Raw genomic sequence first — 25,735 nt, forward strand, 5'->3', positions numbered from 1 at the left:
GGCAACTGGCCACAGGTGATTTACATGTGATGAAGTGGGGCACATCAGTGTCAATTGCCCCAAAAGAAGAAAACAACTTCTCCTGTGGGAGGCCCGGCAGGAAGGCAGTGTCGGCTGTCCTGTGTGCAGGAGGACCACAAGAACGCCCCAGAGACAATATGCAAGTGGTTAAGGTAGGACACCAAGTCGCACTTGGGTTGTTAGACTCTGGCGCAGACCTGACTCTTGTACATCCAGCTCTAGTGAGCCCAGAGAACATTATTCCCGGGAAAACTATTGCTGTGTGAGGAGTGGGGGGCCTACATTCTGTAGTACCCCTAGCCAGAGTGTACCTAGATTGTGGATCTGGCAGAGGAATACAAGACCATTGAGTACTAGATAATCTGCCTGCCACGGTACTGTTGGGGGCTGATTTGGGAAGGATGCACGCCGCTTATATCAATGAAAGTTGCATTTGCATCAAAGCAGCCATTTTGGATCCCGGAGCTTTAGTGTTTTCTTTACCCTGCCCTTCAGCGCTACTGCAGACGCATTGAATACAAAACCAACTGCTCTTCTAAGGACAAAGCTTAATAAACATTCTGCTCTCACCACACCTGAAACAAAAGTGCTGGGCAATCCCATTCTGTCAGCACAAACTTGGCAAGGACACCCTACACCACTTCATGGGGCTTAAACACTTTCCTCTCTACCCCCTCTTTCTACACAGGAGCTAAAATACGCTGCTATATTACATTTCTGAGCTTATTACTTACCACAGCTATAAACACATTACAAAAGCTATAAACTAACACTGAGCTTTAATCAAAACTTAAAGCACAGCTATTAAATATTTCCTGAGCTTTAACCATTGAACACCAACCCCACTAATACTCCCTTCACCACATTAACACATCCATCCCTCCATCACCTTATCCACTACCTCCTTCTTTCACACCACCTTGAACTTGTCCTGCATCTTTCTCTCCTTTCCCACCCACTCCACTCTCACCCCTATTACTTTTTTCCCCCATCCTTTTGATCTCTGTATATCACTACTGCAGCTCTACCACCCTTTTCCCACTGTCCCCCTATTGCTCCAAACACTCTTTACCACTTCCTATCCCCCCCCCCCCCCATACACCCTCTCTCTCTCCCCCCTTTTTATTGTTTCTTATAACCCTTCTGCAGGATAGAAGGCACAGATTAGCTTCCAAGAAGAGAAAAGAAGCCGAAATAGAAAAGACTTGAAGGAAAACAGACTACAAGGAGGACTGATAGATACCTACAAGGACAATTGATACACTCACAACACTCACATAAACTGCACATACCACTGAAGTTCCCATCCCACTTGACACAACCACCAAAGAAAATGTAAGTATTTCAGGTATAATACAACTTAAAGGTAAGCCTTTTTACCATTCGAACACCTCCCCTTCTTCTCTTCTCCACAGAACAAGCTGAAAAAACCACTGCGCCATGGAACCCTTCGCTGTCGCTAATCAAAAGGACCAGGAACTCTTACCTTCTCAGTAGACAACAATCAACAACATACCCTACCACAAGCGTAGACTGTCCAAACCTTCTACAACCTGTTCTTATGGTGTACTGTACATAAAATGCATTTTTACAGTTTCTCTTACTTGCAAACACATGCTCTGGCATGCATACACTTCAGTCAACACTATCAGTCTGCATTTATGCCTGCCCTGTGCTGGTGCAAGTGCTATGGTTAAAAAAAACACGTAACTCAGAGATGCCCAGAGCTTGAACCGGATAAATGTGTATGCGCTCGACTTCGTATGCCCTCACTGTACATTGCCTATGTGCGTCCGCACCTTCCCTACCCCGTTTCATCCGACAAGTTGTATGCAGTCGGAAGTGTTAATTGTTTTTGGACTTGAATTGCATGCAATTGCATTCACTGGCATTAAGTCTATTTCTGAGCATGTGCAAAGCAGTTTCAAGCAAGATACGGTATGCATCGGGATTTACTTAAAAAAATTAATCAGGCTCAATGTGTCTTCCACAAGTAATCCATATACCATAATCATGTTTCCTATGCATTTGTTCAGAAAATCATACCAGATTTAGTGGAGTTATTGTCATATCTCTGCTATGTTTCAAAAGAATGTTATAAAGTTTATAATATCCAGTACTAAAATTGTTGAACAGAAGGCAATAAATAGTTGCAAAATAGACTAGTATACTAGCACAAGTCTTTCAGTGATATAAAAGCAGTGTTATCAAGCGCCGTGCCCGCAGTCTTCTCTCTGCCTGAGGGTGGCCATCTGCCTCTTTTCCTTCTGTGCACATGCGCACCAACGTTCACCTCGTGTCCCCATTGCGAAGCAGCGGGGATGCTCCGAATAAGCTGTCGGCGATAGATACGATATGTCCCATAGTTGTCAACATTGGTGCATCTAAGCACATCACACATGCAAAACTGTCTCAGCAGACTTTAGAGAACAGAATTCTCATTATAATATTGAAAATAGGGACTTTTGGAAATTAGCTACATTTTACAACTATAATACCTCCTACAGATATAAGCATAAATGTTGTCTAGCCTAAACCACATTAATAAGTGCCACCGAACCTAAGGATTAATAAAATTAAAGAGTAAATGTGCTCTTCCAATTCTAATGAACAATCTAGGAAAACAGACCTATAAAGGTCATTTGAATCTTCCCATTGGTGTTATGAAAAATCTTTCCATCAATCCAAGAACAGTGCAAGTTTTTTAAGGGATTGAAAATTAAAATAGAAACGCAAAAATATGCTGCATAATAAAACAATTTCTATTTGTAATTTCTTGGTTTGTACTAAGTTTATTATCAATAAAACAAAGTTTTATTTTCAGTTGCATACATTATATAATATGGCACAAGAATGTAGAGAATATACTTAATTTAGTATAATACAATAGAGTTTAGGTATATTGATGAATGTGCCCAGTGTATATAGCAGCAGCCGGGCATGCAGTATGCTTGGTAATGCTAAGAATTTTAGAATGTGTATAAGACAAAAGGAAAAATGATACAGACAAATCCACAAGTATTTATAACCAGTGAGTGCTCCAGGTGCTGCTACGAAACTATTTTTTCTTGTGCATATAGCTGTTTCAACAAGCCCTGACTGAGTTACATCACTTCCTAAACACACACTTGAATATATCTCCTTAAATGTGAAAAACTTCACAGATAAATTGAAAGGAAACAGGAAATGTTGAAGTTCCTTTGAGAAAGAGTTGCAGATGAAATAAAAGAAAGAAGTAGAGGGGATCAGAGATCAAGACAGGACAGTGATATGCAGACAAACATTTGCAGCCTTTCCTTTGCCCTCTTATTTTCTGTTGGATTTTACAATGATCGTAAGTGCTTGTCTCATTGTGTACACCTTAACCTGTGGGAATTGGCAGATTGTTTAAGTAGAATGTGATTAGATTTTCAGGCTGTGCATTCACTTGTAGAATTATTGTTAGAAGATTCCCTGTGCCCAGGCAGAAGTCACATTTTCTGAACTGTTGTGGAACTGTATTTGTGTGGCATTTTACAATAGCACACCACCATGCCAAGACACCAGGCACTGAAGCACTGGCATTAGGGAGGGGTAAAATCATTTTCTTAACCTGTGTCAGGAGACGTGTGTCATGATACCTGAATATGGGCTGAATATGTCACAAGAGTTCATGGGTAACATGGGAAAACTCCTAAAATAAGCTTGAGATATGCAATGGGGATAATATGAAATGCATTTCAATTGCAAATGAAACATTAGGTATAACTAATTTTTATATCTAGCTATTTTTGATCATGATCCTGGTTCTATGTACCCTTAATATGTCTTTTCATCAGAATTGTATCTGATTTGGAAACTAGGCCCATGTTTTGTAAACACGTTATTTTGGAGAAATTTACTAAGATTACATGTCTGATTTCTCAAAGGCAATGTTACAAGGGCTCTTTGCACACTGTATTTTTAAACCATACATGTTTTAATCTCTCTCTTAAGTGTTTAATGCACTGTGGTAGTAACAATCAGGACCTCACATAGGGGAGGACAGAAAGGACATATTGGTCGGCCCGTGGCAAGGTGCCTCAGCTTCTACTGTAACTATAATCTTTTTGGGCCCGGGAGAATTCAAACATGCTGCCCGCATTCTATCACGCTACTCCGAAGTGTTACGAGTCACGGCGGTGCCCGAGCCGCCACGACTCAGTACTGAATGCCAGGCTTTGCCCGGGCCATCACCATGATGACCGGGACGGCACATCCGCATTCCCAGTTCCGGCCGTTGCCCTGGTAACCTGGGGATGCTATCTTAATCAGCGCCGCGTCCTGGTATGTAGGGAGAGCTGGGCGCGTGCGCAGAACACTTCGTTTTTTATCTGTCTCATGGGCCATTGAGGCATGCTGCACAATTAATCATCAGTCTCCTAGGGCAATGGGTAGAGTTCCTGTATGCACTTGTGATTGGCTATCATCAGTATTTAAGGCAGGGAAGGCTTAGCCTCCCTGCTGGTTATAGCGTGTATGTTGTGCACTTGCTGACCTGTTCCAGTTATTCCTGTGGATACTCTGTTATTCTTTGACCTGATTCTCCGTTGTGACCTTTGGCTTTGTGGACCCTGCTTGAACTCTGATTGCCCTGATCTCTGGCTTGTAACTGGATATCCCAGCTTGCTGCCAGCCCTAATCCTCTTCCCTGTCCCTAACTACAGACCCCTGACCCCGACCTGTTTCAGAAATCCACTCCTATCTTGGCCACCGCCTCCTATCCACGTGCTGAAGTATTGATTATAAGTTTCCACTACGGAAGAGCTTAAGACCTGGAGGCATCCTAGTACCTATGAGTGTGTCAAGCTCTACGTTACGGGAAAGGCAGTTACTATAGGTGAAGACCTCTGTTTCCTGCTCTACAAGCTTATAACAATAGACGCTATCCGTAATACGAAGGCCTGATGCCAAATGCATCATTAGTCATTTTGCTGTGTTTTGCGGGCCATGCAGCTGTCAGCGTGCTGTGCCGCAGTGTCATTTGCAAAGATCACTGCACCACCCAGTGATTTAATAAAAAACTGGACACGAGTGTGGAGGAGCGATGTAAATTACATTTCCTCAGTAACGGGTACAAACGGTACTGTCAGAGATAGAAAAAGAAAAGAATCAGGTTATTGTGCAATTATAAGCACTTATAAGCACCTAATATAACAAACTAGGAGAGAGGGCATTGCCCTTGAATTAGTTGTAAGTAAATAATCAGTGCTGTCATTTTAGCATACATATGTGTTTCATGATTGGTAAAGCCATCCCCAAGCTGTCTAATGGGTGCACGGGTTCAATATGTTGTAGATTGGGTTGATAGATTTATGGGAGGGCCAGTATTAACAATAACAAAGTAAATGTACAACTCTCAAATACAATTTCAGAAAATTAGGCTTAAAGTGTAAACCAAGAAATTATAAGGTGAATTTAATGAAATAACTACCAGCCCATGTTCTACATGTGAAAGACAGAGAGAAGATAGTTAGAAGGCTGGGGAAAATATTAAATTAGTAACTGAGGAAGGGTGATGATAGAAGCTATAGTAAAGGCTGATTTTTTAACTATCCAGATGAAAAATGGGACAATAAAAAGCAGAGCTTAAAGGAAGCCGATTTGTATCCATTTTAAAAGACAACTAAATGTCACAAGTGGCATGCAGCATCATAGGACAGAAAGAACATCAGCCAAGTTTGGTTACAGTTTGAAAGGAAAGCTGAATGATAAGTAGATGGATAATTTGTCACTGCTTATTTTGGTTATCTTGTGGTTAAGGTACTTCTAAAGTTGACCATACACCCAGTAATTTGGTCACTCAGTGTTAGGCTGCTAGTGATCAGATAACGAACCTGCAGAACCGATAGGCGGAGGTCTTCACCTATAGCAGCCTCCTTTCCTGTAGAGCTAGACACGCTTACAGGTACTCGGATGCCCCCAGGACTTAACTCCAATGTAGTGTAGGTTTGTTATACTAACCGCAGCGCAGGCCTGGAGACAGTACAGATGGTAATGGATGGTCAGACGAAAGCCAAGGTCAGGGGTTACTTGCAGAGTAGAATAGTCAGAAAACACGCCAAGGGTCAGGGTCACGAGTAGATCAGCAGAATCCAAGGTACAGGCCAAAAGGTCATGGTCACAGGAAATTAGGCAAGGTCCACAAAACAGGCAAAAGGTCACAACAGATATCCAGCAGTATATCAGAGCAGGTCAGCACAAGTACCAAACTAAGACGCTATAACCGGCAGGGAGGCTAAGCCCTCCCTGCCTTAAATAGTGCCATTGACCAATCAGGGCTTTGCTCTGTAACAGAACACAGGGGTAGGTAATGCCCTAATTAACTAGATTAATCAGCCCACAGACTGTATTAGCTGCAGTGCATGCGCCCGCCTGCTCAGAAATGCCGGGGCAAGCTGTTTAGATGTTTTCGGTGTCCGGACGTTGCCTTGGCAACGGTCGGGGCCGCGAAACCGGAAGTGACGCCCCGGTCGCCATGGCGACGGCCGGGGACATCAGAACAGGGAGGAAGAGAGTTCCCAGAGTGTCAGCAGCCGCGGCGGCCACGGGCACCGCCGCGGCTGCTGACACTCTGGGAACTCTCTTACATACACATATATACTCTCTCTATATACATATATACACGTCTTGCCAAATCTGACCTGCTGTTCACCACTTGGGCCATATAGTTGTATATAAGAGGGCACCATAACGGGGCTGTATAAAATCATTGTGTGACCGCATTTATCGTCCATCCTAATGAACATCTGATACCGATCTCTTGTGCTTTGCAGCAAATTTTTACTAAACAGCTTACATGAAAAAATTGCAGCAAGCCAGTTGGCAAAGGGGAACTCTAAAATTACAGAATTTCGATCAGTTCCCAGACAAAAGGCGTTGTTATGATTATGTGTGTTTCTGCTGTGTCATGAGTTCAGGAGATGATTAAATGCAACAATCTTTATCAACATATTGACACACACATTTTAAATAATGAGGTGGAGACCCAAATGACCAGAGGAAAGAGCAGTATTACATGGAAACAATCTATGTTGTAGAAATCAGATAAATACAGTAACAGTAATTGAAAGTAGTTCTAGATATTGAGAATAATAGTCCAAGAACAGGCGTAGAAATACTAGCAGTGTTAGGGTTCATCTGATTGTTCCCTGCATCTTGCTTTCAATCAAGTCTAAGCTGCAGTGCAGGTGTACCTTCCCTAAATAGCTGATTGGTGAGGTGCACTATTTAAAGACCTCTCATGCCTTGCCAGTGACAGAGTTGGATAGCTTTGGATACGCATTTTTTTTGACTCCTGCATCTTGTCTAGTTTATCTTGTCCAAGATGTTCTTAACTTTACACCTGTTCCTGGTTTTGTATTATTTGTATTCTGATGTATGGAGTGCATCATACATATCTGCTTGTTCTGGCTGTGTACATAATGGACTAATGATATCTGGTGGCAACATTCAAGTTTATTTCTGCTTGTCTCCTGGCTTCTGTCTACTGGTTTGCATCCACAAGCTTATCACATATAGCTCAACTTAACTTTACTCAGAATCCTTTGCTCTCTAGAGGGTCTTTGCAGTGATTACTGGGCTCTGTGTTAATCTGCACCAGTCTTTCTTCAAGAGATATTCTGCATTATCTTGCATTGCCAATTATTTCAGTATTACAAAAGGAGGGGGTTTGCTGATTACTGGACGTGTGTCAATTTGCATCAACATTGTTTCAAGAGACAGTCTGCATTATTTTGCCTTGCTTAAAGACTGTATAATTTACTTTAGGTTAACTTCAAGGGACACTTATTATCTTGCCTTGTTTAGACTGGAAAACTGCTCCAGTATTTCAGATATTGTTTATTTCAATGATGCAACAAAAGACTGTTTAACTCCTGCATGTCATTGTGGCAAGTATTGTTTCCTGCATTACTTTGTGTTTATGCTTTCCTGTTGCTGTGATTCTACAATACAAATTATACAAATTATAAAAGACAGGTCTGTGCATCCAAATAGCGGTTGCCATTGGACACCGGCGGAGTAGTCAGTGGGAGGAGGAGGCCCGACAGAGGAGAGCAGGTCAACACACCTGACCCTGCTAAGTGAGCCAGAGGGTCCGGTACATGACATTACCGCAGCAATACAATATGTACTACCACTGTAATTTATGAAGCCATGCCCCCCCCCCTCCCCTCCCCTCCTAAAGTAGCTAAAAACTCCTTCACCAGCAGCCTAATGTTGATTAAGCACTGCAGGGACTCTCTCTAATACCATATATGATGTGGTTTTGCAGGGTAATGTTAATGAAGGATTGAAGAGGCCCTAAGGGCTTTTATCCTAGTTCCCTAGTGTCCTAGGAAGACCAGAGTATCCTCTTTTAAGTGAAAAGGTTTTGTAAAACTTCTAGTTCAAAAATCCAAACAAAATATTAGTTTCTAAATTATAATGTGAATACAAACCTTGTTATTGCCCTGTTATTGTTTATAGCACTTCTTAATTTTTTTCATGCTTTTTCCCGAACGTCTTTACAACCAGAAAGGCAGCAGAGTGGTCCATTATGAATCTTAAAAAAAAATAGAAGGCAACATGCTTTTGCATAACGAAACTGCGCTACACTGACCTGTGAAAGCCTTGGTAGGAAACTCTTCCCATGTTGCCGGGTCCCTACACCGTCTCCCTTCTGATGTGGAAGTGTTGAATTAATTCTTGTCCTCTTGTCTCACTGTCATAGGGGATTGCTCATCATCCGCACTGTCACTCTGTAGCTGGACCTGTTCTTAAAAGAAACAGTGTTAGTGCATTCAGTAGTTTAGAGATCCTTCTGTAACCAATGCCATCAGTATGTTTTGCAACAATAAGGTAGCGAAGGTCTTGAGAGAGCTCTTTGCCTTTACCTATCATGAGATGTTTCGTGTGTGACACCTTCGCAATGAGACACTTTTTTATAGGCCATCAGTTGTGGCTGAACCAGCTGACAGGATTGCTTTCTAATTACTGATAGATTTCAGCTGGTGTCGTGGGTTTTCATGCCTTTTTGCACCTCCCTTTCTTCATGTATACATTTTCCCTGTGTCATTTCACATTACACAAAGCTTCATTTATGGACATCTATTGTTTGATTCTGTGCATGTGTGGATTGCAAGGGTTGTTGCTGACATTTGGTGTAAATTCCACCACAATAACAACATTAAATATATATTTACTGAGAAAAATGTTGATGTGTTTAATACTTATTTCACCCGCTGTATATATATATATTTGGTCTGAGCCACAGCTCCAGCGTGCAGAATATAATAGGCCCAATTTCAAGATGCTGTCCTATAGAAAGGAAAAAGATTTGCCTGAAGCGATGATTAAGGTCAGCAGGGGAGCAGCTGAAGGAAATAAGTGTTTTATAGAAGTCTATGTTATGTCTACTGCACCTGTCACTCCATTGATTAAACAGCTGCTGAAAGCTGCTTAGATATTATATAGAGTTTCTCATGCTCTCCTGAAATGTTGAACAGTGTCTTTCTTTAAATATTTTTTGCTTAGTGAAAAGCTCTCATGTGACACCACCCTAAGTCAACTACATATGAGAGAATCCTGAAAACATATAGTGGACACTAGAGGAGAAGAATGAGAAATGCTGATCTACATTTTTAGACAGTGTTACAGTGTGACCACTTTATTGTTACATTTTTTATTACTTTCTGAGCAATAACTTTTCAACAATGTTTCTCTCGGATAGGGTTCTCAAATGCTTCTGGTTAATAGTGTTTTTTTTCTCCTTCTTTGATTTGGTTTAAGTTGGGATAATGTTTAGCTCAGTTGCAACACATCCCAGAGCACTGATCGGTGATTTGGCTAACATTATCATAACACACTGCTGTTTATCCTTTCTTGTCTTCCTAATTGCAGAACCTGAACACAAGTGCAGGTATCTAAATAAAATACAAGATGGTAATCTGTGGCTCTTTAATGCTTGGTCAACTACTTCTGTTCATCATGTTAGCAACAAGCCAATGCCTGATGTAGACTAACTTTCTCGTTAGAAACATCCTTGGACCCAGGTTTCAATTGGCTTTAAATATTAATTGTACCTTTTCTTTGTGGAACATTTTACAAACTAACCCCCACTTCCTTTGCTTCACCTTATTTTTACTGTGGGGTTACCCCTATGTTCTGTGTGGTAACAGTCTAAAAGAGATTAGGCTACTTCAAAGGAGGATCCTATTTGTAGTAGGCAGCAAACAGCCCTTTATTGGCCCTAGTCTTTATCTTGTTGGAGTGTTTCATCAGCAGCCTAAATCAGAACAATGAAATGGACAGGATGCAGGACTGGCAAAGTCTGTAGCCTATTCAGTCCATGTAAGTCCAGACATTGAGATGCCTTGAATATGACCCCTAGAACCCGCTAGTCACGATTTTCACCTTTAGCAGCCCTTTACCTATAGAGTGGAAGATGTTCACCGATAGTCATTTGTCCCCAGGACAAAGCACGCAGTAGTAGGTGTTTATTCCATGCTTTAACTCTAGCAGAAAAGGTATAAGACCACAATGAGGAATAATGCTGGAGAACAAATGGAGGGACTCCCACAATAAAGGATACCTAGATGTAAATCACAGAGGTGGTCCTGTTGCAAAATGTAAGCCACGAGAAAGAGTGAGTTGCTATGCCCAGAGCATTGGTCAGATCAGGCTGAAGAATCCAGAGTCAAGGTCAAAGAAGGATCAATATTCCAGGCAATGGCCAGGGCAGGCAGAGATCATTGGTATTCGTAAAGCCAGAAACAGGGTCAAAACCAGAAAACCAAACAGATTATATGTCACACTTTAATGCAAAAATCACAGCTAAGGAGCCCAGAATATTGTTGAAACACACAATGTTTATTGCAGGATGGTACAAACTGGATGGTGTAGGTATAGAATGAGGATTACAGGGAGATGCAAAAAGCAAATACCAGGAACACGGCTGATGCAGGTAAATAGGAATGGGAATAGGTGAACCAGGAGCACAGCAGGAAACAGCAGAGCAACATGGAACAGCAACAACAATGACCAGCACAGGAAAGGGAGAGAGGCAGGTATAAATAGGGAACACCCAGGTACAGGAGATAACTGGTGCAGCAAAGTTAACTCCTAAAAGACAGAGAAGCAAAGCACAATAACAGCACCTCTGGTGGATCAGAGGTACTCCGGATAATACATTCAGAGAATCACAATAATACAGTCCAATCCAATCCCAGAGGCAGGAGCTGCCGAGATAAAGCAGCATCCTGACATGAAGCTTCAGAGGAAGCGAGGCAGATCCTTATATTATGATATTATACAAAAGAGATGGAGACTAAAATACAGCATGCAATAAATCATTGCAGTATTAAAATATTGCATTATTAAATAGACAATATCAGAAAAGCCAACATGATAAATGTCAACCATGTGATAAAATTCTACTGTTTTTGCTATTGATTTTCCAATTGAAACTGAGCTGAATTTATTAATTATTGTAAAGGTTTTGTTTTCCTGGATCACTTGGAAAGTTAATTAAGAGAGATATTTGAAGGAAAATATTTTTACATGGTGGAAACATGGCTCAGAACAATTAGACTACCCATCATCTGCATATGATTCAACAAATCAACCGTATGAAAATCTTCTGGTCCGATTTTCCCAATTCATTTGATATTTTGTAATAATTTACATTGAGTGATACCATTCACAGCGACTAGAATAGTGGGGTGCAATTTGCAATAAAATTTTGCTGTCGCAGGTACCCTAATAGTGTGTATTTTAACTTTTTTTGATTTAACCATTTGTATCCACTCATCTGATGGCCCTAGATTACGGGATCGATGCTAACTTTTCAATGCCTAACAACCAATTATTGAGTACAGAGGCACCCAAGTACAAATGTAGAAAATAAAGTGTATGCTGCAAATGCCACTTTATAGGTTATTTATGTTGAGAATCGCTTTTGTAAAATGTATAAAATAGAAATGTTTACCTTGTTTCCATATACTTCACAGGTGCATTAATGTCACCAGATGCAGAAGATGAGCAATCAGATGACACAGACAACCTTCACATTACAACTGAACAGCACATACCTTCCATACCCTCTACACCTAATGCAGACCAAACTCTATTGCCTACCACATATGGGGGTTGGACTGACTCAGATATAGAAGTGACAGCGACACCTGAAGTTCCTCAATCTGACGTAACCACTATACTGACATATGCTGCCCCAGCCATCATATTAGTCCTGCTAATACCGTTAATTATATTCCTTGTTAGAAAATCCAAGAGACGGAAAAAGGATAAAGAAGGTAAGATTTATACTTACTTGCTTACATATTGTTATGGCTTTATGATGGCAGATTAGACATGTAGTACGCCTGCATAGATACTAAAATAAAATCACTTGTGACATGCTGCAGCAAAGAGAATGCTGGGAAATGCCACAGGCGAGTTGTATCCAAAAGTCTGGCCAGGCCTGTTGCTGTATCTGTGAAAATAAGAAACAAAGCATTGTCATATTACAATCAGGTTTGCCTTACCAAACCACCACCTCAGACAATTTAGTTTTCATTGCCATCTCTTTCTGTGAGCAGAATTGATTTTTATTAAAAATAATACTAAACTAAACATGGAAAACAATTCCTTACTTGCTGGCTTAAAAATAACGTATTTCAGCCAATATCAAGATGTATTCTGGTCTGTAGCATATGTGCTAGGTCTACAACAAGCGTACTTATACTCACATACACAGAAATAGGTAATAAAACATTGTAAATATTTTTGTTTTTATAGGGAAAAAATGCATTTGTTATCAGTCTTCATGTAATACAGCAGATATAACATTCCTTCTCACATACAGAGGAAAGTAAAAAAAAATTTCATCATTAGGGTGTATTTGCACCAACCACTAGGCTGTTGCAAATATTAATAGAGCTCTTAAAAAGCGTATCTGCGTCTACATTCACGTCTGCACCAGCTCACAATTCCATGAACACGCCCTTTCTATACCCAGCCTAAGTTATAATGCCCCTTCCCTCACCTGTCACACCTTTTCAGGCACAAATAGGCTCAAGGGTGAATGCATGTAAGTCTGCATAGGTACTTGCAGGTTTGTTTGTGGGCATGGGCAGAGTGAAGTTATGGGCAGAGCATAGTTACACTACTCCCACAGGCAGCTATCTGCATCCGGACAGATAAATAAGCAGTTATACATTATTTTTGAAACTAGCAACACAAATGTATTTTACACATTTCAGCCTGTGTTTGAACCTGGCAATAATGCTGGTAAGATGATTGCAATTTCACTAAATACCTATAGCCCTTCAGTATTATCCATTTGAACAGTTAAAATTGGATATTACAGCTATATTGTGACAAGTCACTGGACAATGATGGTTTGTCTGCAGTGAAACCTTTACTTTGGAAATAGAGCTATTGCCCACCCATCTGACTGTTAAATATGTATAACAATTCTTTTCAGAGAGATATTTTGCCCCTTCAATGAGAGAAACTTTAATAACAATAATACTAAAACCAAAGAATGACCTACAAATTGATTGGCCCATTTCTCTAATTACGGATACTAATTAAGGTCATTTTGTAGCATGCACTAAATAAATGAAAGCTAGAATCTGATTGGTTGCTATAGGCAACATCTCCACTTTTTCAAACCCGCAGTTTAGTAAATATACCCCTAAGTTTCAGAAGCACGCAAACAAATGCTGCTGAACCAGTTTGCTTTTGTATTCAGGCTTGTCAGGATGGAATAAACAGCTGTAGTAGCTTCAGTAAACACCAAAAATATTTACAAAGTCATTCGACCCTAACACTAACTAGACAGATAGTCCCCTAGCTGGACACCAACTCACTGGCATCAGTCGCACCACTCACACAGCACAAGTCCAGCTATTTAAGCTTCCTCCCAAGCACTGCACTAGCTGTCCCCTTAATTAAATATACCCAGGTGCTCCATCTATGTTCCTGTGCTGTGTGTGTGTGGAAGTATGTGCAGACTTAACTCTGTAGCCTGAACTGCAGATTCCCAGTCTCCTCTTTAATAGTATGTGGCAAACTGCCCCTATTGCCACATAAGATACTAGCAAAGTTTAAGACATTATGATTAAATATCATAATGTAAGATTATCTTATTACCAAAACAAAGCTATATTTTCACACAATGTTTCCCTTCTAGCACAACTTAAAATAATACATAAATTTATTATACAACTGATTAAGTAGGGGTTGGTACTCATTAACTGAGTGGGAATCAATTAATCGTGAAGTGCTGCAGGAGCCTCATGCGATCATGCCTCATAGTGCTTATGCAGCACTTCACAATCAATTGATTCTCCCCCTTTGAGTGGCTCCCGTAATCTGGCGTCAGGGATGTGTGAGAAGAGTTATAGGCCATGTGGACAGACACCAACCCGAGCTAACGCTGTACCCCCAAAGAGCAAATTGATTTTCTATACTATTCACCTGGGGTTGTTAAGCAACAAGTATGTTGTCACACGCCGCTCACCCACGGCTGCCACCTGGTAATCTGAATATCATTCATTCCTCATTCCCTGCTTCTTCCCCGGCTGTCAGGCCAGGAATCAGCTCTGCACATGCGCAGGTAATCATCTCACCTGTGTTCACCTGTCCTGCTCATCCATTGGTTACCTCTCATTTATAAGGCTCCTCCCAGCACCTCTCAGTGCTGGTTCTTCTCGTCAGACTCCTGGCCTGGAAGCAGCTCATGCACGCTGCTGCTGCAGCAATCACCGATTACCTGCTCCACTCGTTAGTGGTAACTACTGCAGATCATTGCTACCATGTTTCCAAGTGTGCTGCTGCATATCACCTACTATCTCTCTGTGGACTATCACTGAGCATCACTCAGTAATCCTACTCATTTGTAGCTATCTAGTGCCTACATTCTCCTCTGTACTAGGTTCTCTATCACCACTCACTGGGAACTCTCCTAGAGGGCCGCGACCTGCAGGGTGGAAGCTGCCAAGCCCAAATTCCCTTGCCGGAACCTCTGCTGAAAACCTTCCACTCTGTTAGATTCCGCGCCTCTGGGTGAAGTACCATCAATCCCAGGCAGAACAGAAGGATCCTACTCATCCTAGTGAATCCTGACATATGTCTTCTTTTAACCTCAGTGCCGAGCTACAAAAACATCAGGATAGATGGCAGGAACAAATGAATGCAGTACTTTCCTAAGGTGTTTCACAAAATACACTTGGCAGTAGTGCAAATTGGGATGAGGATTTATCTAGTCTGAGAACATTACTTCGCAAACAGTGTAAAGTATGGTGGGATATGTCCACCACCCAAAGTTATATCAGCAACTCGGCAGGGATTGCGCCCACGTCTTCATCCCTCCTATGAACTAGCTACAGAGGAATTGAAGGATTGGGATAATGCGTTGCTGAAATGTGCAAGAGAACTTACTAAAATAGTTCTCAAACTGTTAGACAGTCGGGCGGCCGCGGGCACCGCCGCGACTCACTGTAGCTCCGCCTGGCGTCCCGACCGTCGCTATGACGACCGGGACGTCACTTCCGGTATTTCGGGCCGATCATTGCCAGGGCAACGGCCGGACGCCGAAAACAGGCTGCAGGCGCTCCGGCAAGCTGAATAGCCGGACGCATGTCTCATAGGTTCGCCTGTGGGCTGATTAATATCATTTACTAATTAGCAGGGGGGCTGTGAGCGATTGCAGAGCTAGGCTCTGATTGGCTACCAGGAGTACTTAAGGCAGTGAGGTCTGAGCCTCACTTCCGGTTATAGCGTGTCTATCCTCGTCTGCTGACCTGCTCCTGTCTTCCTTGCCCTGTCCTGTGGATACTCTGTTTGACCTCCCGTGTATGACTCCTGCTTGGATTATTTTGGGACTCTGCCTGTTTTGCCCATGACCCTAACACTTCTTGCCTGTACTTTGGACTTTGCTACCGTGCCTGTGACCCCAACCGCTGGCGTGTTTATCGATTACCCGTCTTGCCTGTGACCCTTGACCGTAGCTATTGTTTTGACTACCCGCTGCCTCCTACCAGTCTCCTGGCCCGCCGCTGTGGTCCTGCATTAGCAACCCACACTACACTTGGAGCTAAGTCCTGGGGGCATCCGAGTACTGGTGAGCTCTAAGGGAAAGGCGGCTGCTATAGGCGAAGATCTCCGTCATCTAGTTCTTTGGGTTGGTGATCAGGCAAGCAGCCTAACACAAACATGATACTATTTTATATGATACTTACACTAAAGAGATTGAAATCTTGAGTCTCAAATTGAAGCAATTTGAAAATGATTCTGCCTTTGTGAGGATGTATGAGAACAACAAGAAGGATTTAGAGACTTTCGAAAGTGAAATTATGAATAAGAAACGCACCAAATACATGAGACTAAAATGATGGCACTATTCTCAGATGGAAAAGTAGACAGACAGTTCAGGCAAGGAAATGTTAGAGCCAATGGAACCGATATTGAATTATCTGATTTAGATTCAACAGATAATGAAAGAGACATCAAATCCTACCCTTTGTACAAAGGTAAAACCAATCTTAGACGCAATCAGGAAACTTTTTAGGAGACTGCCTAAGTCCTGCGGGGGCGAGAGGGGAAAACATTCCAAACATATCAGAAGGGGAGGCAAGAACGTTATGGAACAGAGATCTATGGGATTGGAAACAAACCAGGGGAGTATCACAAACATCAGGGGCAAAGAAAGTAGATAGGAAAGATTTATTACAAATCCTCAATCTTTCCGTCAAAATTTAACGGAAACTCATATTAAACTACTTACGCAAGGATTGTCCTTTTCTCCCAAAAAACTATGATCATTTTGGATGGAAGAGGGACCTTTATCCCCTTTACAAGGAAACTCAGGCTCACCATTCACTTTGATAAGGAAGTGGGAGATATTTCTTCCAGTCGGCCTACATCTCTGGAATATACAGAGGATAGAGAGGCCCTGCAGACCTTGCAGGAACTCCTTACTGAACAAACAGGATTGAGTGGTGAAGATGAAGCCCAATCTAGAGTTATCTGTAAACTCAAATCTAAGTTCTCCCCTGTTGATACCATTTGCCCACAGATACAGGTCTATGAGGAGATGGTCTCCAAGGATTTAGACAAACTCAGAATGAAGAAGCATTGTTGGGCAAGAGAGATTTATAGTATCATCCGTTCTAGTCGCTATTTGAAGGATCATCATAGTAATATCAGTGCATATGTTCAATTCATGGAGATGAATCATTTAGGAATTCTAATAATAGCTTTAATTAATAGCTACTCACTCTCTGTATCTCCCAGCATACTTTATTGGAGAATTACACATTCGAAAACCTCCCATTACAGATCCTATATACTCTCACGGAACTAGGTCATGAAGCTTGTGATTGATTTAGCACATATGTTCTGTACTCCAACAGTAGATATGGTGACTTATTGTTCCCCATTTTCTTAATAGGGTCCTTGTTGAATCATATAACACTCCCTTTCTCTTTTTTTTTTTTTCTAGTCCCTACATATTTCTATTTGATTAAGTTTTTGAGGTCTGGCACCACAGCCGCAGTTTTATCCAGAACTGTGTTTATGCATTAAAACGATATTGTGTCACTATATGGGGGATATTTCCCAATATCTACAGAGATATGTCTATATTGGGCCACAGGAATTATGGACTGGATATAATTATTGCTCTCCTCTGTGGGCACACACACATTCTAAATATTTTTGGTTAGTTGTGGATGTACATTTGACACACAACTGCTTTTTACTTTTGCTTTTTATATTTCACTTACCATTGACTAGGAGATTATCTGCGCAGTGAGGCACTGAGACAACACCCTGGCAAGATATATTGGCATTGCCTTGACTCTGCCATGTTTACTAAAAGCATTTAAAGTACTACACACATGAAAGTATAAAACAACAAAATGTGGTTTCAGCGGGCATTTTGTCACACCTGCCACACTCAGACTTCATCTGACGCTTGGCATTGATCTTGGTGATGTGAGGCTTGTATGCAGATGCTCGGCCATGGAAACCCATTCCATTAAGCTCCCTCTGCACAGTTTTTGTGCTTACATTAATACCAGTGGAAGTTCGGAACTCTTCATCTATGGAATCAGCAGAGCGTTGGCGACTTTTATGAACCATGCGCCTTGGCAGCCGTTGACCCTGCTCTGTGATTTTACATGGCCTTCTGCTTCGTGACTGAGTTGCAGTTGTTCCTAAATGCTTCCACTTTCTAATAATATCACTTACAGTTGACCGTGGAATATTCAGCAGGGATGAAATTTCACGAACCATCTTATTGCTTGAAGTCACTGAGCTCTTCAGAACGACCCATTTTGTATCACAAATATTCGTAAATGGAGACTGCATGACTAGGTGCTTGATTTTATACACCTCTGGCAACGGGTCTGATTGAGACGCCTCAATTCAATATGTAACAGGTGTGGCCAGATACTCTTATCCATATAGTGTAGGTCAGGGGTAGGCAACCTGCGGCTCTCCAGGTGTTGTGAAACTACAAGTCCCAGAATGCTTTGCCAGTAGATAACTAGCAGATAGGTGGCAAGGCATGCTGGGATTTGTAGTTTCACAACACCTGGAGAGCCACAGGTTGCCTACCCCTGGTGTAGGTGGAAAGCAGAGGCAGTGACATTATCAGATATGGGACTATTATCACTTTGATTAAATCATTAAATCATTGAGTAATCTAATGTTAGCGATTATCCATGTTATATTTTATTATATTTATGTCTTTATTTTTTCTTTCTCTTTGTATCCTATGTCAACGGTATTATTGCTTTGATCTAACACAATAAAAAGACATTTTAAAAAAATAAAATGAAATTATAATATTGTATGCTACTTTATATTTCATGTTATCACTTTACTTCTTACAGACTGTGACATTCAGGACTGCACAGAACATCAAGGTACATGTATGAGGACACACTGTTCAGAGTGTTCATTTATATTTACTTTTTCCCTTTTATTTTATATTTATATTCTTGCACTCATATCCAAGAAGCTGTAGGTTAAAGGTGCATGACCTTGGAGGATGAAATATCATTAATTTATTAACAGTGATGCACTGCTCCATAATTAACAGTGATGGACTACCCCCTTGAAGCAATTTGGGTAGGGTCCTTGTGATACCATTCACACCTACCGGCTTCTTTTGAGCTTGTGCGGTCTGAAGATGTCTCCACTCTTTTGTAAACAGAGTAGGGCCCTCGAAGGGGGGCAGAATCCAGCATTGCTGGGCACCCTCACCTCTAGGTCCTGTAACCGCTGTACCCGCTATTGTTATACCCTAGGTCTGGTTATAGTTCTGACTTAGAGCACCTAGCTACAGGTTATTGCAAAATCTTAAGAATTCCCTTTTTCTGATTATAAATAAAAAGTTTATTTTTTATTTTCAGATGTGCCAACAAGTGAGGATGTAAAAAGGTAATTTGTTTGGTATAATGTTTATGTATATTGATTTCTGCACTACAGCATTATGTCCCACAGCCTTTTGTATTCTACATGACAGAGGAGGAATTTTTCCTTTGCCCAGAGGTTTTGTGTCAGGTTGCAGTGCACATATGTATCCAATATAATCTCCTTGCTCTCCCTCCAGCTTTCCTTTGCTCTTCTTGATGGAACATTTACCATACATCTCCAGTACAATGTAATACTTAATGGAAAACCTGAGCGCATTTGGTAATCTGCCATTAATGATACATGAATTGTAAATGCAGAAAATATAAGATGTTATGGCAGCATTAGCATCAATGCTTCTGGTGACTGACTCTGGGAAATGAGTGACCACAATGTCTTTATTTCACTTGCCTGTCTTGAGATTCACTGCATGTGCACACGTCAGGGATGTGTGGCTTCTACGTCCCTGACATCTCAGTCATTGGGCTAACACTGCAACAATGGGCCCCATAGCAAAGTTTGGGGTTGGGTCTGTGATGCTTTTCCTAGTATACACATGGGCCTGTGCAGTGAAACCCTATTTGGCCTTCAGTTCTGTAACTAAAATATTTGCCTTCTGTGTACATTAATGGGAAGAGTGACACGGCCGGACCCCGCTCACATCCTGGTTTCATAGTCACAATCAGGGGCGGATTGGGAACTTTAAGTGGCCCTGGAAATAATTCTGGAAGTGGTCTCATGTGGGTGGCACCAAATCATCTGTGGGCAAGGCCAACATAAAAGGAGGTGGGATTAGTACAAAGTTGACTATGCCCCCAGAGCGCTGCCTAGCACTGTAAAGTGCTAGACTGCCCAATACATACCACCCTTCCCACAACAGTCCCACCCATGGGACAAACATGGCCCCGGGTGGGACAGAGCCCCTGAAATTGGGACAGTTGGGAGGTAGAATATTGGTTCACCCACATAATGGATGCCTCCTCTGCATACGAGTGATTGGTACACTTTCATTAATACATAGAAAGTAGGGCAAAGTAAACAACTAAATTTAGCAGTAGCAAATCTGTAACAATATACATATTTGTACTCATTAATAAGATGGTGCAGAGAAACTGCCAGTATAGAAAAATACAGTTGGCTGACTGTACTGCTCTCTCCTACTTGTTCATGTCACTTTCCCTACCTGTGGCTGCTGGTGTCTTTTGCTCAGTTGCCGCTTGTCTGCATCCTGGAATGTTGGGGGCCCTATTTGGAAAAAAAATGGGTTCATGAAATGTAGAAAATTCGAGCTCTGGCATTTAATCAAATGCACCACATTTAATAATTAAGCATCCCTCCATCCCCAACATTAAAATAATAGTATTCACATTTGATAATTATATCTTTTTCTAGAGAATCCTTTTCAAACTCCTGACCCTCACTTACAAGGCTCTCTCCCAGTCGTCTGCCCCCTATATCTCTAACCTCCTCTCCATTCACACTCCTGCCCTCTCCCTGCGCTCGGTCAATGACCGTCGCCTCTTCTCCACTCTGATCACCTCTTCCCACTCCAGAATACAAGACTTCTCCCGTGCAGCCCCCCTTCACTGGAACGACCTCCCTCGCTCCATCTGTCTTGCTCCAAATCTATGCTCCTTCAAACGGGCACTTAAAACTCACCTGTTCCTCAAAGCCTACCAACCTTCCACCTAACCCCATCATCTCCTCCGCTCATTCTCCCCTCTCTCCTCCCGGGCCCTCTGTTCTCTCCCCACATAATTCAACTGGCTCCCTTTGTGCTTGAGTTTTGTTTACCCTCCCTTAGGATGTAAGCTTGTTTGAGCAGGACCCTCTTCCCTCCTGTCTCCATACCTGTTCTTCTGCTCCATCCTTACTGCATTAGCCTGGCTGGAGTTTCTGAAGTTTTGGTATTTTTTGTTTATTGTTCAGTAATGTTTCACCCTGTATAGTCTACTGTTTGTGCTGTGTACGGCGCTGCAGAACTCTTGTGGTGCCTAATAAATAAAGGATAATAATAATATTTCTCTTCAACCAGCCTTGACATTAATTGTATTCCCTTTTAATAAATTAACCTATTTCCCTCCCTCCAAACAGTCCCAGCAATAATTAATAGCATTTACGTTTAATTAATATAACCATTTCCCACAACCATCTCCGACATTAAATAATTCATATTTAAATTTAATAAATAATAATAAATGTTCTCCTCCCCAAACTCAGCACCAAAATAAAGGTCCCATCACCTAACCTTAAATTAATAGGCCCCACTATTAAATTAAATAGCACCACCATTATCCCACAAACAAATTAATAGCACCATTAAATAATTGTCTCCAACCTGTAGTCCACCATTAAATTAATAGCCTACCTCCCACCCAAATTACAGTAGAGACCACCTCCCACAATGGCAATAAATTAATAGCATTTATGTTTAATTTTTCTCTTTTTCTCTGGTTTTGTTTCAAAATATTGCCTTTTTGTCATAGCAGCTGTCCATTAAGCCTATTTAAGGCACATTTGGGTGTGGCTCACAAGCCAGCCCTTGCTAGATGTAAACCCCTATACCTGGGAGGTGAGTGCATCTGATTTTAACTGCATTTTAATGGTTTTTAAAGCATATATGTCAGTGTAGGACCTGCATATAATGAGGTGCCCTTGATGCTGGGATGCAGGCTTAAATGTTTTGATCAAAATATGAACTAATACCTCATGTTTTCATTTTGCTAGACACACACAGATATGCAGTGTAAAGGATAAACACTGACAACTGTCTTTTTGTCATGTTTAATAAATATACCTATTTCCCAAAACCACCACTGCCATTAAATAATTAATATTCACATTTAACAAATAGACCTCATTCTCCCCAAACTCACTCACACATTAAATTAATAGCCCCCAAATCACCCCATCCTAAATTAATAGGTACCTTTATCACTCCACAATTAAAATAGCACCCATTAATTAGCCATCACCTACCTTACAAACACATTACATTGGCCTAAGCCTCCCTTCTCTCCCACACACATTGCTGCTATTAGTCCCTCCTGCCCTCAGACATACATTACATTGCTACCATGCCCTCACACTTACCTTGTTGTAGCCACGCTTCCTTTACTGCACACATGGGATGGCACCTGTTACGTGGTGCACCTCTGTTCCTGTTATGATAGGACAAGGCCATACATAAGGGTGTGGGGGGGGTTACGGACTTGCGGCCTCTAGAAGGAAAGTGGCTGGTCCTGTGGAAGGGGCCACCCACCCATCACCACGCTGTCCCCGCAGCTGGCATCCCTGGTCCAGGGGGCCTCCTGAAAGAGGTGGGCCCGGGGCATGTGCCCCCCCGATTCGGCACTGAAGTGAATTTAAAAAAAAAATGACACACACACAAAATGTAATGAAAAAAAAAACAACACATCAGGAGGCCTACGGACGGGCTTGTGGAACATTCCCGGTAAGGCCTATGGCCAATCCGCCCCTGATCACATCTTCAATGTAACATTAGTAGTTCTGCCACTGCCTCCAGCAGGAGTCACAACATTTTTCGGGTGGGAGCACAGCAATGCAGTGGATCCTCATGCAGCCCCTGCTCCTCTGAGCATGTGCGGAAGCCTGCACATGTGCTGTAAATCCTTGTTTCAGCTTTCGTGTTCTTTGTTCTGTGATTTTAATAGATTATAGTTAGTGGCACTGTTGTAGGATGTGTGGCAGCTACAGGTTCCCCCTCACCTTCAGGCCCTGTAGCTGCTACATCCCCTGCAACGGCACTAGTTCTGACACTGGGCATCAGTACATACTGTATATGTGACATGGAACTGCTTGCAGTTGAACAGCTGGTTGTGCCATTTGTAATGTAGATTTACTACACCTGAGACTATCCCTTTCACTGCAGCCTTTTGGTTTTCTCCATTAGCAGACAATAGCATAATATAATTTGTGCTGTGTAATCACTTTAGGAACATACATACACTGCTTTATTTATTGCTTGTTAGAGTTGCTATTAAGTAATAGTGTGTATAATAGTGTCTATAGTAGGGAGCAGTTTTTATTCAATTTTCTTTATTTTTCATTGTTTTACCATAAATTAAAAACAGGTAATGTTTCATTGGATTGTACTATGAGAATCACCTGACCCTATTTGTCCTGTCATTTACTCTCAAGGTGATAATTGTGTAGCAAATAAGGTTCCTTCCTTTCAGTTGAATTATTCAGTGATTGGCCCTGCTTGCAGTACTTCTTATATAGTTTTTGATTAACAGCCTCTACAGATATGACATTTTCACTGCATGTTTCTATACCTCCATTCAATGCTACGCATTACTGAGAGTGCACGTTTTCTCCTTCTGTTTCTTTTTCAGTCCTATATTTGAAGAGGATACTCCATCGGTAATGGAAATCGAGATGGATGATCTTGACAAATGGATGAGCTATATGAAGAATGGAGGTATGTATTACAACTATTTTCTCTTTGCTGCCATAAAGCTCTGGTTATCGACTCAAGCTGACTCCCATAGATACATAGTTTCTAGAATTGCCTCTTTACGGCATGCTTTTATATCACTTATCTCTCCAGGGACTTATAACCGTGCGTTATTAAATAATAGGATAACATGTTATGCCGCACTTGATTTGCTTTGCTGTGGGATCATATTTTGCTTGTTGATCTTGTCCAGTATTAATCTATCAGTAATGTTGCTAAAATGTGATGATTCATAACCTTAAATTTGCCATTGAATGCCTACTTTTACTAAAGAGTGATATAGAGCAATATCTCAAATTGCTGATCACCGCACACCATACCATAGTACCTTTTTTTAAAAAAAATGCTAACCGCATGACTGGTGCTGCACTGTGAGATTACGCACTGATCTAGTGCAATAATGGAATTGCTAATGAGAAAAAAACATTTTGATTCTGGTGTTTGAACAGCGTAAATTAGCACGCTAGATCAAGAGCAACTGTAAAAATACATTTTATGTACAGTAGGCTTTAATGCAGGGGTGTCCAACCTTTTAGCTTCCCTGGGCCACATTTATAGGCGAGCTGGGCCACGGGTTGGACAACCCTGCTTTAATGTATTTCATGGGGGAAAAGCTAAACTTTTTTTTTAAGTATTTTTTTTTTATTGATAAGTATATTATTCACATGTGTTAATGTCTTTAATATTTTTTTTATATCTGTGCATTCTGATTTGACTTTATAAAAACATATGCATTGTGCGTATTCAGCAGTTTATTGTGTCTGTCTGTATATGGCAAGTGCCATATAAGCAGAATGGACTTTATTCAACTAGAAACATTTCCTCAGATCCCCTTCTTGTTGAATATGTACGTACCTGCTTGCATTTTGTGTCTGTTTAAAAAAACGCAAATTGCATTCACTTTGCGTTCCATAATGAATCAGGTCTTATGTATTCATACAGATAAAAAATAACTCTCTCATCACTTCAAGCATTTTATTTTATGCATGTGTTGGGATATGTCATTAATTGCCCCATATTACACCATATAATTGTAGCAAATAAGTATCAGCAGCAGCTATTTATATAGCGCCACTAATTTCGCAGCAGAATGTGTTCATTCTGTCAAATGCAGAAATAGCTTATGAACTCACTTAAAGTTTGAGAATTAACTCTTGTAAACGGCTAGTTTATCCTGTCAATATCAATAGTTATAATTGTCAGCATCATTTTGGTTAAGCATTTTTATACTAAAATCCAGTAAGAATAGCATAAATAAAGTGAGAGTGATTTGTTTCTGCAAATTATTTCAATGGTGTTCTCATCACTTTATATTTTTAATATATCATATACAAGTTCATAGCTGTTCCTATCCTCTTTTTTTGCAGGCAGCCGCTTGTCTGTACTGGAAGAAGAAAAACATTTCACACAAGGTAAGACACAGTTACACCTTACCACCACATGGTGGCTCTGTCCGAAGAAAGATTTCAGTGATCAAACCAGTTGGAAACTGCTGTCAAATTGACCAGAGATTAAGGTGTTCTTAAAATAAAAGCTGTGTGGGTACAACCATGGTAATTCTAGAAGTAAACTAAAACTTCATCCCACTACCCCCAGTTTCTTCATCAGAAACATCACCAACATATAACTAAATATGTATATATAACCAATTGTAAGTGACAATTTCTACTGTTATAATTGCTGTTTCATATTGCCTTTGGTCACTAGAGATCAAATCTGTGATACTCTCCTTGTATGTTGCCAAATCCACATTTTGCTAGCTTGTTAGAAGTAGGTTAGCAGTGTATATAACAAAATTAATAAGCTAGG

The 25,735-nt window shown here is 41.1% G+C and overlaps 1 protein-coding gene and 1 long non-coding RNA gene across 3 annotated transcripts in view; both read left to right on the forward strand.

Annotated features, from left to right (window-relative positions):
• On the forward strand, positions 1-2,516 carry LOC142105339 (uncharacterized). Its single transcript, XR_012679697.1, has 3 exons — positions 1-173; positions 1,171-1,356; positions 1,437-2,516. It is a non-coding gene; the product is annotated as an uncharacterized LOC142105339 (long non-coding RNA).
• A 637-nt stretch (positions 2,517-3,153) lies between these two features.
• The window catches only part of TMEM154 (transmembrane protein 154), a 32,525-nt gene continuing 9,943 nt past the window's right edge, over positions 3,154-25,735 (forward strand). The window contains exons 1-6 of one of the 2 annotated variants that reach the window (XM_075198704.1): positions 3,156-3,355; positions 12,030-12,332; positions 18,924-18,956; positions 19,446-19,473; positions 23,805-23,890; positions 25,294-25,338. In XM_075198704.1, coding sequence (XP_075054805.1) covers positions 3,292-3,355; positions 12,030-12,332; positions 18,924-18,956; positions 19,446-19,473; positions 23,805-23,890; positions 25,294-25,338 — 559 coding nt within the window. In that variant the 5' untranslated portion in view covers positions 3,156-3,291. Of the gene's footprint in view, positions 3,356-12,029; positions 12,333-18,923; positions 18,957-19,445; positions 19,474-23,804; positions 23,891-25,293; positions 25,339-25,735 lie in introns of both variants that reach the window. The other variant, XM_075198713.1, reaches the window with a different exon arrangement.

Source organism: Mixophyes fleayi, chromosome 1, assembly GCF_038048845.1.
Source record: "Mixophyes fleayi isolate aMixFle1 chromosome 1, aMixFle1.hap1, whole genome shotgun sequence".
In the NCBI taxonomy this organism is placed as follows: domain Eukaryota; kingdom Metazoa; phylum Chordata; class Amphibia; order Anura; family Limnodynastidae; genus Mixophyes; species Mixophyes fleayi.